Raw genomic sequence first — 20,665 nt, 5'->3', positions numbered from 1 at the left:
GAGTAAAGGAAGTGATGCATAAAAAGTCACCAGCCCCCTACCATGCACAGACAAAGCACAAGTAAAAATCAACAGTTATTTATTAAATTTTACTTTTCTTCTCCCATAATCTTGTTTAAAGTATGTTTCTGTTACATTGTTCCCACAAATCCTCACAACAATAAAGGACTAGGACTTTTGTTGCTGTTTTATTTTACAATTCATTGGTTTCACTTCAATGAGCTTAACTGGCAACCTAAAACTACGCGCGATTATCTTATTCTTTCAGCCAGTGTTTGTGACTATTTTCTTGAGAACTGTTCACCTATGACAGCCCACCCTGCCTCCATCTAATCTCCCTTCTATTCATAAAGCCACAGAACCAGTTGTGGGTGGACACGGACCTGAAATTTAATTTTGACATTTTTTGTGCACCCACTCTGAGGCATTGTTTTTGCTTGTCTGTTTCACCCTTTTGCTTTCTAACGAGACAAGAAAATAAATTTTACTCATTTTGTTTTGATTTTCAAGAATTGCTTTTCCCTCACAATCAATAAATTGTATTCACAACTTATTTTGACAAATGGTATAAACATTTGTTGTTTTTCACATCACTTTTCTTGTCAAGCTTTACAGAATCTCTTCCTTGGGTAAGATAAACGTTCATTACATTCGTTAAATTTATCTTAAAGCCTATTAGAATATGGGAATTCATTTTTATACACTGTATCATGGAGGTAAGCAAAGAATAATAACAAATTCACAGCATAAGTTTCAACCAAGGGACTATTCAAAGCACAGTTCAAAACTTAGGAATATATCATTGTATATTTTGCCATATAATATTCGTGTAGCAAGAATGTTTTGTAGTTATATTTTAAAATAGATATTTGAAGAAGGGTTTCTTATCTCTAATACATTTACATATTTAATGATTGCATTTTTTCAGCTTGTTTTTTCATTTAAGAAATCTGAGAATCTCTCTTATTAAAAAAAAAAAAGAAGTCATCCCAGCCAGATGAAGGAGAAGGTGAAGCTTCAGTGCCACCCTGCATTCCTGATTTGTCTAAAACCATCTGTGGTGGGGCCTGATAAGTCTTGCTGCTCTGAAGCTCTTTATTTCCACTGAAACATAAATTCGCTTGGAAGTTCTTTATCCAATAATTGAGTAATTGTGATGTCCTACTTCAGGGACTGAATTAACATATGTCTTAACTTACAGGCCATTCACCAACATCTCTTTATCTCCTTGAAAGTGAAATCATGAGAATGAATAATATGTGTGACACTACCTGCCTTCTCAGAGCTTTTCACTAACAGCCTGGTCTCATTTGGGAGCTTGCTTTACTCTCTGTTAACATGCCTTATGTGCCAGAAAGCATATTAAATACTGTCAAATGTTATCCTGGCTATGCAGGCACATCTCCCTAGATCACGGTGGCTAGTATCCTGGCTTCATAGTCAAGGAGACCTATTTTTGGACCCAAGCTCCTTGATTTTACAAGCTACTTGTGACAAATGACAGAACATCTCTGTGCCTCCGCTTTCTTATCATTAGTATGCAGAAAACAATAGCATTCCTCTCTTGGGGATGCTGGGAGAGTTAATGAAATAATTCCTGAGTACTCCACATAGAAATCAGAAAGTATTAAATTATAGGTGTGATTATTGACAATATTATAACTCACCTCTCGCTTTTACTCAATCACTCTATCTCTCACAGGAGTTTTCAAATGTATCCCATTTTTATCAACCCTAAGCCTTGAATCAAAGCCATAGTTTCTCATCCCTAAATCCTTATCTTTTAAGTAACACCAAAGTAATTATTTTTAGTCAGCAAGTATAATCTTCTACTGTTACTGGAAATCATCTTGTGTCACTTTCCAGAAGCTGAGGTGGTTTCCAAGAGTATTAGGAAATCAAATTAGGCTAGAACTTGAAGGACCTGGACTTATTGTTTGGGTTCTTGTTCTTTTCTTGGTCATGTTCATCTCCTGTTCTTAATGTTGTTTTTGCCGTCTACTCTGGTCAAGGAAACTTTTTAATCCTCCTTTGTACTTCCCCTCTAAGCTATAATATAGGTCACTTGCTAAACACTAGAAATCCTACTCTTTCAAGAAATTGTTCTACAAACACCAACTCCATTCCATCATCTCTTATTCCAACTTCTTCATCTACTCAAATTCTATAAAAATTGCAAATAATTCCTAGAGTTGGAAGAACCAGTGAGTTTATAGCGAAATTATCTCCCGCCATAATATTTGTGAGTATCTGGAGTTTTGATTTTTATATATTTGAAGTTAGAAAAATTTCAACTAGAAACTTTCCATATAGTTTCTGCCTTCTAAGAAGAAGACTAGGATTTACTTTTGGACCAAACTTTTTCTTAGATCTGAAAAGAATGAATAGAATGGCTTACCGTAGTTACACAGGTACATGGTATAGAACCTCCCCACTAATGTGAGGGCAAAGTTTTCTAATAGGACATTTAGGTTTGGGAAAGGTTGGCTCAAGTCTCAGTTAATATTGACTGTTAAAATTAGATTGCAGGGGCCAGCCCTGTGGTGAGTGGTTAAGTTATCACACACCACTTTGGCGGCCCCAGGTTCACCAGTTCAGATCCTGGGCATGGACACAGCACTGCTCATCAAACCATCCTGAGGTGGCATCCTACATAGCAGCACTACAAGCACCTACAACTAGAATATACGACTATGCACTGGGGGGCTTTGGGGAGAAGAAGTAAAAAAAAAAAAAAAAAAGACTGTTCCCACAGATGTTAGCTTAGGGCCAATCTTAGGAAAAAAAAATTAGATTGCACCTTTCTTCTAGGTATATATTACATTTGAAAGTTTATAAAAGAGCAGAATAATTTCCTGGTAGTAATGCAGAGGCTATTAACGTGATTAAGTACGTCCAATATATGTAGAGTCCCTGATTGAGGCCAGATGATCAGAGGAATAATAGGGGCCCTTAGGAGAAAAGTGACAATAAGGATCAAGGAAATTCTGAATCAAAACCAAGACTAGGCCATGGGAGAGTGATGTTATCTTAGGCCCAGAATGCAGTTGATTCTGGACGCTTTGCCAATCACCTACAATAAGCATTCCCCAGGCAAACTTTTACTGCCTGCATGTTGTGATTTAATAGAGCTATAACAGTACGGTCATAGCCTTTAAGGCCCAGGTAGTTTTCTAAATGATGGACACATTAAGGTGGCCACACAATTTGTCATTCAACAGAAACACTTTTGAAAGCAAAAATGGATGCTGTTAATAATTTCACCCCGAAAATCAGGTGTTACCCTATACCCAACTGGATTATTGCTGAGAAGAGAACACCTCTTCCTTTGCATCATGAGGACCAGACTTGGCTTTGAAAAACCAGCAGAGACCTGTACTGCAAGGCCAAGCAGAACTGGGACAATGACAATGCTGTAGTCTGCCCTTCACTCCCCACAGAAGCACCTGCAAGGAACTTATTCATGAAAGGTGCAAGCCACGTGGGAAAGGATTAGACATCCCGCTCAATTGGCACATGGGGACTTGTTTTCTAATGATCTCAAAATAGCAAGTAAAAGCGACCTGATTTTGTAGATATATATTATTGAAGCCTAGAACCAAAGGGGAGCATGTTGAAACCTATGCTTTTCATTCCTCACAACACTCACTCTTCCCTTTCGTCTAAGCTCTTATTTTACTCATCCTAAAATTCTCACAGTCCCTGCTTTTATCCATTTACCTATATCTTATTTGTTCTTCTGAACTCTCACTCAGGCAGCTTAGTGTATTGAGAGTGCACATAATTATTTTTCTGTAAGTAATTATTTTACTTAATTGAACTGGAATATTCCCCTACTGAGTTACTTAATTATTAACTTACCAGCTTCTCTTGATCATTGTTTGATTAAAAAATTTCACTTAGTAATATGTGTTCATGGCCATTAATAAAGGCATCACCTTTGAAATATTAACGACTATACTTCAAACTGATTGAATGATACAAATTAAATAATCATTTCTTAAATATATTTAATGTGCTATATAATAACTAAGTTTGTATTTAAAGAAAGATTGCATGTTACAGAAAAACCTAACCAATGGAGGCAAAAACTAGAAATATGCTTGGCAAATTAATTAATGAGTGCATGTTTACACACATTGATAAAAATATAACTAACACTTCTAAACTTTGAATTTAAACACTGGCATTCCAAACTATGAAATCTAGGGGCTGGACTGGTGGCATAGTGGTTGAGTTTGGTGCATTCCGCTTTGGTGACCCTGGTTCGTGGGTTCAGATCCTGATCTGAAGATCTACACCATGCCTCAGCCATGCTCTGGTGATGACCCACACATAAAGTAGAGGAAGATTGGCACAGATGTTAGCTCAGGGTTAATCTTCCTCAGCAATAAATAAATAAATAAAAATATGAAATCTAGATTTCTTCCATGAAATGCAAAAATTGTAAACATACACATAATTGCGAAATTCATTTGTGTTTATTGTAATGAATATAAAGGAGGAAGACATTATATATAATAAATAAATGTTTAAACCAACCAAAGGAAAGAAAACAGGATCTTTTAAATAAGTGTTTAAGTTATTTTTCTCCACTATGCATGTTAACATTTATTTAATCTTTAGTGCACCACAAGTCTCTGTGGTCTTTTTTTTTTTTGAGGAAGATTATCCCTGAGCTAACTACTGCCAATCCTCCTCTTTTTGCTGAGGAAGACTGGCCCTGAGCTAACATCTATGCCCATCTTCCTCTACTTTATATATGGGACACCTACCACAGCATGGCTTTTTGCCAAGTGGTGTCATGTCCGCACCCAGGATCTGAACCGGCGAACCCTGGGCTGCCGAGAATCAGAACGTGACAACTTAACCGCTGCACCACCGGACCTGCCCCGTCTCTGTGGTCTTGATTTTGTTCATTTATTCACATGAATATATTTGGTTTTAACCTGACTTCCCCAATACATTGTTAACTGTGAATAAATTTGTTTCATCTTTGCTTTACGATAGAAATCACTGCACTTCCAATAAAGTGAGCTTCCTGAATTCTAGTAATAATTTCTCCAGCTATTGTGACTATGTGTCCCAGATTATATTATACTGTTGTTCCAGCTACATGGATACACTTAGATGAGGAAACGAGAGTGTGGAACATGGGTGCAGGGAGAGTCTCGGGAAACGAAGGGGCAATAGTGGAAATGGGAATCTATGTCCATATTTATGTCCACTCCAGAGAATGTGACAGATTCTTCTATATGATTCTCTTGTTCCAAGGAAGGAAAAGTACATTCTGATGAATCTAGACACCTTTCTGTGAAGCCCAAATCTTCATGTTCCATCCAGAAATAGTAAAATTCCTACACTGGGCAAAACGTGTGGAGTGAGGATAGCACAGCGACATTAATGACACTTGGCTGAGAATCTACATACATTGTCCCATGTGAGAATTAAGTAATCCCCACAATAAACTTGTTATTTTTTTTCCATGTCATCTCTACTTTACAGATGAGTATACTGAGGTAGTAAGTTTATTCAAAGCCACTAAAGAGCCCATGATTCTTTCACTGAGTTCTGTTGGTTCTCTCTCAAGAGACCTATTACTGACAACTAGCCCTTGTCCCTGAGAATCCCGAATTTTCAAGACAGAGACAGGACTGAGAGAGCAGTTCTGAGTGTCCACAAATGAAAGGCCTAAGTCCGTATAGTGTTTTTGTTGTGTGGAGTGTAATTATCTGAATAAGAGTCAGCACACATTTTCTATAAAGGGCCAGATAGTAAATATTTTAGGTTTTGTGAGCTATACAGTTCTTGTCATAACTACTCAACCTTGACATCTTGTGTGAAAGCAGCGGCAGACAATATGTAAACAAATGAGCATGGTTGTGTTCCAATAAAACTTTATTTACAAAACAGGCAGCAGGCTGGATTGGGTCCAAGAGCTATGGTTTCCTAACCCTTCATCTAAATTCATATTTGAAAAGTTCTTGTTAATGTTTAAGTTTTCCTTTATTTTGCAAAATATTTCTCTAGAAGTTCTTGACCTTGAGGTAAAGGATAGCATAAGCAGGGGTGACCATTAAGTGAAGAAGCACTTTCAAGGATGCTTAGATACTTGTCATCATTAGAGAAAAAAAATGTGTGATTAAGATTCTTTAACAAACTCAGTATCAGAACCCCTCTTTTCTTCCTGGAAATATAAAGCAATGGAATCAGATAAGGAGGTAGATTAGAAAGACCTGTTCAATTCAGTTCAAACACTGGGAATTCAGGGACGTAGAGTCCTTTGGGACTAATTGGACATGAAAATATTTCTCTCCTCATTTCCACTATTCCCTGCCACGAAACTATGAGGACGTATCCTTGCTGTTTCATGATCCACAAGAGCCACATATTTACAAGCATTCAATTAACTGGAAACAGAGTGTTGGTGCAAGGTTTCATGGAGTAATGATGAAATTTCACTTCTTTAAGGGCAGCGAAGTGATCAGATATGTCACTCACAACTCTGTGTCCCTTAGGGAGCCAAGGGATATGCAAAGATTCATGATAAAATGTGTCCCTGCACTAATTCCTTGACATTTGAAAATATATTTAGGAATTTTTAGAAGTTTTTAATAACACCATCTAAAAGGAAGTCTAGTGTATTTTTGTGCATATATTTACTGTTTTTAACCTGTTAAAATAGCCTTTGTTTTTTTCCTGAATTTCCCCTTCTTTTCGTCTCTTAACACCTTTTCCAATCAAGATAGAAAGGAAGGAAGGAGGAAAAAAAGAAAGAGAATTATACTTAACTTATGTTATCTTTGGTCTCACTTTTATTTTCAACTGTCAGTTTAAAGCTAGGCTTTAAATGAGTTAAGAACCTTTGATTGTTTAAATAAAACAATGCTTCTTCACTCATTTGAGAGAAATCACCCCATTGCTAGTTTCCATGTACTTCTTTGGCACTACGTGAACGCAGCTGTGGGTTTAAGGAAAACATTCATTGATCTAACTTGTAGACAGTTATGAACCAAAAGGGAAATTTTAAGGAATTTCCTGATCACAATCATGTAATGGATAATAAAAATAATTTAAATATTTTCCTATTTGATAATCACAATGTTTTCACCAAAGGGAAAAATTACTGGAGGGTTATGCTTTCAACCATTCCTCACTATCTGGCTTTATTTTCAAAGTACAGCTTTCCTTGTGTTTTAATTTAAGTTTTTTGCTTTTTAAAGCTACAACACAGTTCTTCAGGGATGGCTTCAAAAGTTACTATTTGAAACATATTTGCAACAGTAACTGACATGGTCAGCACAACTGTCATGCCATCTTTCAATGCCACCAATTCATTGTTTCGTTTGTAAGTCTACTCAACAGAGAATTGTATTTAGAGCCTTTTACGGTAGGTCCTCCCTCTCCCCAGCGTCTACACCCACGGATTCTGCATCTGCAGATTCAACCAACTGTGGATGAAAAGGCCTATACTGGTTGCATCTCGACTGAACATGTTCAAACTTTTTTTCATTGTCATCATTCTCTAAACAGTACAGTATAACAACTATTTACATGGCATTTACATTGCTATAGATATTATAAGTAATCTGGAGATGATTTAAGGTATACGGGAGGATGCGTCTAGGTTATATGCAAATACTACTGCCATTTTAAATATGGGACTCCAGCATCCACTTTGGAACCAATCCCCCATGGATACCGAGGGATGACTGTATATGTCATGGGAAAATATCATTGCCCTCTTTCAATGCCCATCATATTGAAAACAACATTTTGAATTACAATCTCATATTCTTTATGATAAATGGTTGAAAATATGATAAAATCCTATAAATTTTCCAAACTATCTTGGGCTATTTCAAAATTCAATAGCACTGAATACTTTGTAAAATAAAGAGAAATTTAATTCTATATAAACTCCCCACTCATTATAATAAATCAGTATTTATGATGGAAAAATAATTCTTACATTTTAATCAGGGAGTGAGACTATCAGCATAATTGTGAGGAGGTTTTATCCCAAACAATTATTAATATCCAGTAGCTGAAAGATAAGTTATCTTCTATTACTCAGGTAAGAAAAATAAGTATGTATACTGCAAAGGTTATACTTATTGATAAGATAGTTATTTTTTGGAGACCAATGTCACTAAGGGCCAGAAGTAGACTTGGGACATTTCTTCATATATTCAGTTCCAACCCTCTTTTATATTTACAATTCTACATCCAAGATTCAGGACAGAAGAGAGTATCAACTCTGTGAGGAAAGTCTTTTTTTATGTTGCTTGAAAATAAGAGAGAGAGAGAAGGTGCCATCATTCGACTATTGATGAAGTAATTCAGTTAGCCGACAGAAGAAGGTATTTAAATTGTTTCTAATTTTCACTGTCACTATATTATATGGTATAGCTTTAATAAGGCAACACACTGCATAGCACTGGGAGACAATTCTCCACCATCTCTCAAGTTCCTGCAGATTTTACACAGAAAGCACTGAATGCCCTTTTTTTCAAGACTAAATTTTCAAGAATGTTAATATAGCAAACAACCTTGACAAGTTTAGTGTTATCTTCTAAAGCAAAAAAGTAGACATGCTGCTTACTACCCAGTAAAATATAGATAATGTCTCCCTCCTAAGCAAAGGGCAAAAATCATCAGGCTTCCTCTCCCATAATGCAACCCACTGTACATGCTGCATCCATCTGGGCCTATCCATTTTGCTCCTATGGTGCATGGGGTACTGGTCACTAACTCAATTATGCTGAGCTCATACTGTTGCTGTGCTGTGAGTAATAATGTTTCTTTTCTCTGACCCAGGTATCTCACGTCTTCTTCCAACATTCATGAAACTGTCGAAGATGAACAGTTCTTAACATGACATAAAACAACAAAAACAATAAAAACAACAGCATTCTTTAATAATAAGTATGAGTATGCATTAAAAGTCTACTCTAAAGTGGTTACACTGATGTATGCTATATGGGAAATCTCCTTTATGCAATCTCTATGGGAAAATCCAGGAGTAGAAAATAGATGCTTTCATAAAAGTAATTTCATGTATTAGTTATATTGCTTAAATGTCAGTTGCAATAAATTATGGTGTGTTTCATGAACAATGAAACATATACAGGTGGTCCCTCTCATAATAGTGGTTTCACTTTTTTAGGAGTCAAGAAAAAGGAATATTTCTCACTTAAACATACTATACTCAAAGTGTACCAAAAGAACTCATTTGTATTTCAAAAGTATGTTTGAGTGGCATAACCATGGCATATATTCATAAACTCAATATTGTTAGAAGAATCACCTGGTATAATATGAAAGTTGTGGAGATTCAACACTGTTAGCCCTCTGAGAGCACTGCTTTCCAAATAATCTAATATTTTATAGAAAAAGTTTTAGAAACACATGTACACTTACACACAAACGCACCACACACACACACACACACACAAAATTGACTATACTGTGAAGTTTGTAGCAAATGCACTTGAGATATTTCTGGTGAAAATATAATCTGGGTATGTGATATCCCACTCTATCATTAATTATACAAATTGCAACACATGTGCTTAAGCATGCTCATGTGGATAATTATTATAAAACCTGGAATTAGAATCAAAGCTTCCTAACTCTTTTTCCTAGCTTTGAAGTAACTAGAGTCAGGCAGCATCCATAAATAATACAGAGAAACTGTTAGAAGAAAATAAAGAATTAAAAGATAATTAGAGGTAAGGTGGAATATAGCAGAGGAAGGAGAAGAAGAAAAGGAGAAGGAAAAAGAAGGAAGAAAGAAGTAGAAAAAGAAATTTAAAAAACAGTGCTCAAACTTTAATGCTGTCCATGGTGTTTCTGAAATGCTGGTTTTAGTAATTCATATATTGATTTAAAGACAGTTGAATTTTATTCAAGGTCCAGCCAATTCAATTAAAGTAAACACATTAAACCTTTATTGTGTAGCTATTGTGAAACAACCAGCATGCTAGAAACAAGAAATACATTGAAGAGGAGAGAAAACAATTGGAATACAATGGACATCATCTATTTGACAAGCGTTTTAGTATATTGTTATTTATTTGTTCAAGTTCCATTTCAAGCAATTTTCCTTTTAAATGTATTACTATCTAATCACATCCAAAGATGATTATCTCAAAGACAGCCTCAAGTATTGAGAGAAACTGTAAAACTCAGGAATCGGTTTAAGAACCAAGGTGTGCAAAACATTATCAGGCTTACCTAATGGTTCCTTTGTGTGTTTTGCTACAGAAAGAGCAGGTAGCTAAAGATGCTTTAATTAGCAGCAAGATCAATCCATTTGCCAGCAGCATGGATTAGAAACAAGACCTTGATTTAGGCATTTGAATATACTGCACAGGTTCTCAGATACACAGCAAGACTGTAGTCAAGAGGATGCATTAGGTTTCAAATCTTGTATGGAGATTGAGTTGGTATTATGAACGGTGAATCTCAAATGAACAGGAATTACTCCAATATTGAAAGCTCCCACTTTAGGAGTAAATTGAACCGTGAAAACTACATTATGGGCTTTTCAAAGAGTTACATGACTCACAAACCAAATAAATAAATAGACAGACAAACAGACGCACAGATAGATAATGTTGAGCTATGAAAACAAGTTTTAAATTGTGTTCGTATAACTTTATGATATAATTTGCATTTTTATTGGGTGAAAAGGGTTATATACATGAGTGAAAATATCATTTTAATATTGTATTAATTTATAAGAAACTCCAGATAAGCAAATTATTTTTGCAATGCAATTATAGCTATTTTAATAAGCTATTGAACTACTTCTATTTTTCCTTCTTCTTCTTTTTTACTAATCTAAAACTAAATTCTACATATAATTATAAAAAAAGTGAAATTTTATGCCACTGTCTTTACTTCCATATATATATGTATATAAAAGAACATATTTTATTGGTAAGTCTCTTTGGAACTTTAGTGTTTGTAGTTCCACCCTACTTTCTCTTGGACTTCTTTTTTAGTACCCTTCTCTCTCTCCTATCACACTGGCAAAATAACGAAGTGAAACAACCATCTACTCCTTTTCCTCCTTTCCTAGGGCCTCCTGCTGATTAAGAAAGTCATACATTGCTGATTATTTCTACCACCTGAAAATCTTTTACAATGTCCTGTCTCTTAAGTCCTAAGAGTCAACCAGAATTTCTTTCTTCTAAATTTCTTCTACTCACTTCATCTTTATCAGCATCAGATTGGCTCTATTATTCCTTTGAAGGTTAATTTTATCTGTTAACTTAATTGGGCCAGGATGCCCATATATTTGATCAAACACTATTCTGGATGTTTCTATGAAGGTATTTTTAGAATGAGATTAACATTTTAAATTGGTGGACTCTGAGTAAAGCAGATTAGTCTCCATAACATATGTGGGCCTCATCCAATCAGTTGAAGGCCTTACTAAAACAAAGACTGACCTCTCTGGAGCAAGAAGGAATTCTGCAAGCTGAAGGCCTTTCAGCTAGGACTGTAACTCTTTCTGGGTCCCCAGCCTGTCTACCTACCCTGAAGATTTTGGACTTTCACCTCCATGATCATACGAACCAAACATATTTATTTATTTATTTATTTTTTCCCGCTTTATTTCCCAACCGCCCCCCCCCACCCGGTACATAGTTGTATATCCTAGTTGCAGGTCCTTCTCGTTGTGGGATGTGGGATGCCGCCTCAACATGGCCTGACGAGCAGTGCCATGTCCGCGCCCAGGATCTGAACCCTGGGCCACTGCAGCAGAGTGCGTGAACTTAACCACTCGGCCACGGAGCCGGCCCCCAAAACATATTTAAAATAAACATAAATATATATAAACATCCTATTTATTCTGTTTCTCTGGAGAACCATGATGAGTACAGATTTTGGTACTAAGAGTGGTTCTAGAGGAACATCTTATGGATGAGTTTTCTGAATTGGTTCTATAGTTCCTGGAACTGACTCTGCAATCTGATTAGATTTAAAGATGCTAATGACTCTATCTCCAGTAGTAAAGACAGCATTGATAGTCCATGGTGTGATATAGCAATAGAGATAAGCAAAACATCACCATCAGATACTCCTAAGGGAACATTTAGAAGAGGCAAGCATCTGAGTGGCCATATATTTGATACCTTTGAACATTTTTGTCAAACTCATGATAATAATGACATTGGCTGGTTGCTCCTAGTGTCACTGGATGTCTTAGTCTGTTTGGGCTGCTATAATACCAGAAGATAGGTAGCTTACAAACAACATAAATTTACTTTCCACTCTCCTGGAAGCTGGAAGTCCAAGACCGAGGTGCCAGAATGGTCTGGCAATGGCCCTCTTCTGGGTTGGAGACTTCTTGCTGTATCCTCACATGGCAGAAGGAGCTAGGAAACTCTGTGGACCTTTTCTATAAGTGCATAAGTCCCATTGATGCGGGCTCCATCTTCATGACCTAAGAACTTCTCAAAGGCCCTGCTTCCTAATATTATCACATTAGACATTAGGATTTCAACATATACATTTGTGGAGACAAAAACTTTCAATCCACAGCACTGTAAAAAGCGAGAAAAGAAACCAATATGCTCAGGGATTTGAATCCCAGCTCAAGAACCACATAACTGACCTGACAGCTTCTATGTCTGCCTGAAAGAGACCTTTATCTCCTTTAGCCACAGAGCAGAGACTGCTGGAAAAAAAAAAAAATGCCCAATATCTCATCCAGCAAGTGGTGGAATTACAATACAAATTGAATTCCCAGTCAGGTAGTATGTCTACTTTTAAAGTGAACACATTGATTGCGAAGGACTGGGGTCCTGGAAATTGAAATGCAGATGTGTGGAAAGACCCTGATGAAGCTGGGGACATTGACACCTTAAATTCTGTTGAGTCTTCCTTGCCAGCAAAGCAGCTGCTCCACCCCCATTGGAGGAGATTAACCCTGAACACCTGGGGAAACTGTAATGGCCTGCCAGAGTCAGTTGCCATGCAAAACACTGCTGATCCTTCAAGACCTACCCTCACCATTCCTCTTTGCTTTTTGATCTATAGCAAGACTCAAGTCTCAGCATGCCCCTAAAGGTGAAATACAAAGTGTGACCTACGAGCAGGTGTGCTACACACCAAAAGAACTACTTAATTTTTCTAAACAGAATTCCAGGGAATACCTGTGGGAATGCATATTAAGGGTATGAGATAATGGTGGAAGGAACATAAAGTTGGATCAGGCTGAATTTATTGATATGGGCCAACTAAGCAGATATTCTGCATCTAATGTTGCATTTAATATCACAGCTGGGGAGTTATTGAGTGCTGTAAGTTTACTCGGATGAAACATGGAGCAAAAGTTTGCCCACAGCATGGATTTGAAATGCCAGACTGCCTTGGTTTACTGTAGAGGAAGAGATTCAAAGGCTTAGGGAGATAGGAATGCTAACTGATTTGTCACTTAAGACCTACTCACCCACTCTGGTGGCTTCCAGAGGACACATCCTTCACCACGACTGTGAGAAGTAAGTTTGATAGGGGAGCTCCAGGATCCTTGAAGAGCTCTGTGATGGCTCTTCTCTGTAGGCCAGAACTTACAGTGGGAACTGCTGCCACTGAACTGGAAAACCTAAATGCAATAGGGATACTTGGATCTTGGGGTGACAGGGATCAAGTGGCAGCATTCAATGGCCAAGGCAAGGCCAGTGTAGTTACCATAATGGACAGCTGAGATAAAGTAGCAATCTGAATAGTCTGACACAAAGAGACCTATGGCATTGACTAGTTGATCATCATTTTCCTAGAAATGAAATAGACAGGAAACCTATCAAATTCTTATTTGATCTGTATAAGCAGAAAAATTCCAGTCAAGTGAGCAAAAGTCTAACTTGAATCATAAAAACAGAGTCATGGCTTCTCAAGCTGTTCCCAGACTCAAGCAAGATTACAGATTCAACACCCCTTGAATGAAAGGAAGTCCCGGTCCCCTTGAGGAATGAAAGGAAGACCTGGTACCCTGGTCTCCGTTACACTTCCAAAAATTTATACTGTTAATCTTTCTTCCAACATTCCTCAAAGGGACCTTTACTGGGCTGACTATGCAATGGGAAAAGGAAATAATCAGACCTTTAGGGAACTAGTGGACACTGGCTCTGGACTGACACTAATTCCAGGAGATTCAAAATTCACTGTGGCCCACTATCAGAGCAGGGGCTCATGGAGGTCAGATGAGCAATGGAGCTTCAGCTCAGGTTCATTTCACAATGGGCCCAGTGGGTCCCCAAATCCATCCTGTAATTATTTCCCCAGTTTGGGAATACATAACTGGAATAAATTGGAATAGATATATTCCATAATTTTATGTATAATATATATATATATATTCCATAATTAGAATAGATATACTCAGCATGTCTGAATCTCTTCCCTGAGTCTCCAGCCTGCTGGTCTATGCTGAAGATTTTGGACTTGCTTCTCTACAGTCACATGAGCCACTTCCTTAAAATAACACATTCTCTCTCTCCATATGCAAACACACACACACACACACATCCTGTTGGGTTTGTTTCTCTGGAGAACACTAATAGAATACATATCAGATTAAACCAGTCATATCAATAGGTCACAGATCAATCTCTTTCACCTACACTTTTGAAATCTATTGGCTGTACCCATTCCTTTCTCCTTTCTTTAAGCTCTAGAGAAAACTATTAAAACCATTTTGATAAAGGTCAGCTCTGGATCACTAACTGACAAAACCATACAGTCTTCTCAGTCATTGTTTAATTTGACCTGTGGAGTTCAATATTATTTGCCATTCCGTATTCTTAAAACTTTCTTTTAGCTTATTTTCCATGACTCTATTTAATGCTTGTCTTTTATCTCTTATTAGCTAGATCTATCTAATTATTCTTCATCTGCTTTGCAGTTAAAAATCAACATTCTCATATCTTCTCCGTAATTTCTCCTACTGTGTTATCCACTTATGAGATTTTTGACTCCCATCTGTGTACTGATTACTCCTATGTCTGTGTCTACCATAGGCCTTTCTTTTGTGAACTCTAGATTAACATATCTAAATATCTGAGACACTTTACCTGCATACTTCTAAGTGCCTAAGTAGATATATAATGTCTAACAGTGATCATTTTATTTCTTACTCTAGAGCAAAACCCATACAGGATACTAGTAAAATCAAAGTCAGAAATCTGTGGCATTTTTTAAAATTTCTCCCTCTCTTTCATTCTCTACATACATCTATCCACTAATTTTTTGTGTCATCCTTTATATTCCCATGACCAATGGATCTTTAATTCTGATTATCCTGCCACTGCCTTTCACATCTTCAACTGTAATATCCCATCTCCTTTATTACTTCCTAGACATGCCTACTGTAACCTTCTCCTAAATATGTTCTCTGTCTCCATGCCTGTTGCTCTGTCTCCAATGAGTCCTTTAAATGGCTCTCTGAGTGATCATTGTAGAACCACAATTCTGTCCATAGGAATCCTCAACCAAGACATTTTGTAGATCTTGACACCTTTAAGAACAAATAATAGTTAATGTACAGCATGGGGATTATTGTTAATAATGCCATATTGCGTATTTGAAAATTGCTTAGAGAGTAAATCTTAGGAGTCTTCATCTCAAGAAAGAAAATTATAGCTATGTATGGTGATGGAGGTTGACTATATTTATTGGCGTGATCATTTTGCAATATATACAAATGTTGAATCATTATGTTGTACACCTGAAACTAATATAATGTTATATATCAATTATACCTCCATCAAAAATAAATAGATAAATAAGTAAGACAATAAGAGCAAATAATACTGATCTTGGTATCAGACTTGTGGCTCTCCACACTTTCTGTATTTACATATTCTAAACAGCTGGCTTCACACTCTCTGACCATATTGAAATATGCTCATCTAGGCTCACCTTCAACTTTCAAGCCTGAGTGCTTATAAAAACTTTTCCTCAGACTTTCTCTTCTGAAAAGATAAATTCATCCTTCAAGACTCATCTCAGGTGCTTCCTCCTCTGTGAAGACTTTCTTGAATTCCTCCATCTTCTAGACAAGTCATAGACCTTCCTTTGTCTCCACTGTCCCTTATAGGGTCTCCGTTACAGTACTCTTGACAGACTATTGAAAATATTATTAGCTCTTAAGATCCTTATAAGGTGAACTATGATATTTTCTGGTGCAATGGATTTAAATTACTTGGCTTAAAATCCTAGTTTCAGCATTTACTGGGTGATGGCCATAGGGAAGTTACTTAACCTTTCTGTGCCTCAGTTTTCTGATATGTAAAATGGGGTTACTGATAATCTTCCTCATAGTGCTGTTGTGAAGATTACATTAGTTTATGTATACAAAGCGATTAAAACAGTGCTCAAAGAAGCACTCAATACAGCTTACCTATTATAATTGCAATCTAGGGATCTTCATACTTAAATTTATCCCCACAAGACTTAACACTTCCTCAAATTGTAATGCATTCTCAGTCAAAAATATGATGAACAAGTGAATGCCTCTGAAATTAGGGCTTATATATGTTTCCACTTTTAATATTTTTGCCATATTAAACAATTTACATTTAAAAATTGCTGCTAACAAAGGTCATCTAAAATGACAACTCAATTTTCTAAATTATTCTTTGAGGATAAAATGGGCAGCATTTTCTTGATACAGACCTTTGAGCCTGACATAACTTAGTACTACACAGACAGAAGCACCCAGTTATACATGTTAGTGTATGCATCCAACTTACTGTGTGTGTACGTGTCTTTAATAATACTTTTTTATGGTGAACTTGAGCATTGATAGCATCTGAATTAAAAATTTTTGCCTATCAAATTAATTTCCATGTTACTCTGTAATATGGCACCTTATACTTATCCAGGTACTGTAGTAAATCCAAAATGTGTGTTTGAAGAAAGCATTGGCCTTACCTCTGGACACTCTTGTGATTGCTTTGTATATAAAGGAAAGTAACATTCATTATAAGCAATATCACAGTTTGGTCTTTCTTGAAAGGATGTCAACATTAACGTATGCTCCTTTTAAATATAACAATTGTTGATGCTGATGTCCACTAAGCCACTCAAGTGACACCCTCCCCCACCTCGCCTGCCATAAATTTCTAAATGAAGAAATTCTTTTAGATTCTTTTAGATTTAAAATAGGGGAATTGATTTTTCTTCTCAATAAGTGGAGTTTTCAATAATGGGAACTATTCGAATTAATGTTTTCTATAGATGCTCTTGCTGCAAAGAAACAGAGTTAAATCTGAAACTCAATTATAGTGGTTCAGTTGACCATTGTGTTGGTACATTTGAATTTGCCCTTCATTTTTAGCCCTGAGTTCTATTTTATTTATAAATCTTTACTTTTCTATAAACTGTGTCAAAGCCTTTCTAGAAAGAGCAGGAGCATAAATACATCTATATGTGTTTACACACACACATGTAATGGCTTGAATTGGTCCCAATGTTATCTAGAATGATCAAGACAGAGTTTATTAAACTTTAATTAGTTTCCATGTAGAAAGAAAATTTTGGAACTGTTGTTTCATTTGCAATGTACATTACCAGAGAACCATGGGTTTTCATTACATATTACAAATGTGGAGCCATGTACCTGTGAAAATAATATTTAATTTAATAATAAGTTGGATCTTAGAATTACTCCATTTTAATCTATTTGTAAATAATAATTCATCTTTTAAGTGAATTGGATGAATTCCATACTATTGTAGCAATTATAAAGATAGAATTCCGGAGTATCAAACAAAACTTGCATAAATAACTCCTAGACCCGTTTTACTTATTACTCTAGTCAGTTTCATCAATTTTTCAGCCAAGGGGCTGGGCCATGGCTGAGTGGTTAAATTCACACGCTCACTTCAGCGGCCCAGGTTTTCGCCAGTTCAGATCCTGGGCACAATCTAGCACCTCTCATCAAGGCATGCTGAGACAGCGTCCCACATACCACAACTAAAAGGACCTGCAGCTAGAATATACAACTAGGTACTGGTGGGCTTTGGGGAGAAGAAGAACAAGAAGAAGAAAAAAGATTGTCAACAGGTGTTAGCTCATGTACCAATCTTTAAAAAAAAAATTCAACCAAATGTCAACTTTCTCACCTCAAATTTGGACAAATAAAGGCTATGGATCCGCTTCGATCAAAACCAGAGAATACCTGCTTGTCAGACATTTGCCAGGTACCTCAATGTGATGTCTAGTTTTCGTTTTAAGCAGAGATGAAATAACTGCTACCCATGAGGCAGAGTTCTAGAGTTATGCTACCCTTTCCGTTGTCTTGAATTTCAAAACTTGATCCTTATATTAAATTAATTCACAAGAAACAAGTGCACCAGAATAACATGAAATTAGCTCACCTTAGAAATGTTTTAGTGATTATCATATTCCATGATCATATGGAGGAATCATATAAGCAGAAGCAATGAACAGTAACATCAGGAAACTTCCATGCTTTAGAGTGCTTTCCTCAAAATTTTCTAAGACCCCTCTTGTTCCCAGGGCTATATGTGGGCAGCAATGCTATCTGGGTGAGGTGCCCTGGGCAAGAACTGCTTGGGCCCAGAGCCATTTCTCTCCTTTAAAGCCATTTCTCTCTGACTTTCTACTCAATTTTTGAGCCCATCAGATACCCCGTGGAACTCCAGGACTAGCATCTGTGGAGTTGTCCCAGGGCCACATGACCAGGCTCTGATTCCTATTCGGCAGCTTGTCAAGGAGATTGCTCCTGCTTAATGGCACTGCATATTTTTCACAAAATCACTAGAAATTAGACCGCCAGAATGGTACTCAAAAATTGATTTTGTGTGACTCAAATTTTACACGTAGGTAGTTGTCCCACAGAAAATGTTTGCCTGCGGCCCCATACACCTAAGCGCAACCCTGGCTATGTGGTCATTTCTAACAAAGGTTCTATTTGAAGACCCTCTTCACTGTATTATTTAATATTCTTTAAATACATTTTTAAAAGGTAAATTCCACAAATGTACTGCAAATAATTTAGATATCGAATGGATTTGCTTCCCTTGACCTAACATTGCGACCGTAAGACTCAGCATGTTTCTCACTCATCTAGGCTTCCAGAAAGCTCTGAGAACTCTAATGTTCAAGAGACATAATCTGTATTAGCCTCCTAACTCTTCTATCCTTCTGTATTAGGCTCCTAATTCCATTTCTGTCTTTGGATTTATTTTAAAAATCTCTTCAAGCACATATGTTTTTATTAAAACTATGGCAAAATCTTTTAGAAAATTTATAAACAGAATAAATGAAATCAAAATAAAATATTCATTTTTTTGGAAAAATATTTTTTCTGGTGTCATTGATAAATTTTATGTAAGGAAATTAGCAGTAAAGCATGAATGTGTTGAAATAGACAGTTGTCAACAAGCATTTTTGTGAAAAAAAATTTCTATAAACTTGCCATAAGACTTAAAAATTGTGTGTTGTGTTGAAGATTGACGTGCATGTATTTGGGTTCTAACATTTGTTACTTTGGCCATAAATAGTTTCATAACTAGCTTGCCAAACATATAATAAATAAATTATTTCTAAAGCATAAGCAAGCCCAGTCAAATACTACAAAGCCAAAATCCAAATGATATGTTGTGCAGATCATCATGGTCATTCAAGGATACCAACAGATAATACTTTTCTATGTCTGTTATTGGTAAACAATTTCAGAATGTCTGTAAGCAATAATGTGCTATAATAACATTTTTAATGACATTTACATATTTTAACTTCATATCTTAAGCAAAGGATATCAAAAGTAGGAACAAAAATATAGATTACTTTCACTAAAATAACCTGGGAGAATTGAAGTGAACAAGGATTAAATGATATTCCAAAGCTTACCCGGGCCACTGAGTCAGGAAGAGAAACCAGGTCTCTTGGATTTCAATTCCAGTGTTCTAGTCACTGGTTTGTTCAACTCCTGTGCAAAACATCCATACACAATACACAATGCATAATCCCCCTTGCTATCAAGTGGTTGTCAAAAGAAACACGCCATTACCTTTCCCACATACTGAGGCTCGGAGCCCATGTATTCCTCCAGCACAAAAAACTGATTCCATACCCAGCCACGTTTAACTCGTTGGAAATGTGGTCGCCGCCCTGGCAGGTGGATAACATTTTCTCTTGGTTCTGTGGCTAAAGTCTGTGGTGGCTGTGGTTGAAGTGGTGTTAGGAGACCTCCATCAAACAGGACCCAGAGAAGCAGGGATAAACAGTTCCTTGTAAGCATTGGCAAAGGCTTTCCTACAGCAGAGTAATAAAACTCCAGCACTTAATGCAGAATTGTGGAATCCAGGTTTGAGGTGTCTGTGGCCTCCACCACTTAGCTTTCTGTTTTATTGCAGAAATGATAATGCAGGCATTAATCCTTTTGATGAAAAGCCTTTGGCTGTATTATATTCCATCTAAAGGGACCTATAAAACAAATTAACAAAGATTCATTAAATTGGTAGAATTACATGATGATAGTCATCAAAACTCTCATTATATCTGCCAACGTTTAAAGAAAGAGCGAGGAAAGACTCGAAAAAATTATACTGGTAAATGGTCACTGCTATTCAACCCGTAAACTTGGATAAACTAAGTTTTTCATAGACTTGAAAAAATA

The 20,665-nt window shown here is 36.6% G+C and overlaps 1 protein-coding gene across 1 annotated transcript in view; it reads right to left on the bottom strand.

Annotated features, from left to right (window-relative positions):
- Positions 1-20,287, bottom strand: part of CDH12 (cadherin 12) — a 273,039-nt gene extending 252,752 nt beyond the window's left edge. Inside the window, exon 1 of the mRNA XM_046672150.1 lies at positions 20,057-20,287. Within this exon, the coding sequence (XP_046528106.1) occupies positions 20,057-20,287 (231 nt within the window). The remainder of the gene's footprint in view (positions 1-20,056) is intronic.
- Between the last annotated feature and the right edge of the window lie 378 nt (positions 20,288-20,665).

Source organism: Equus quagga, chromosome 9 (genome assembly GCF_021613505.1).
Source record: "Equus quagga isolate Etosha38 chromosome 9, UCLA_HA_Equagga_1.0, whole genome shotgun sequence".
In the NCBI taxonomy this organism is placed as follows: domain Eukaryota; kingdom Metazoa; phylum Chordata; class Mammalia; order Perissodactyla; family Equidae; genus Equus; species Equus quagga.
This window is presented reverse-complemented; position numbering and strand designations above follow the sequence as displayed.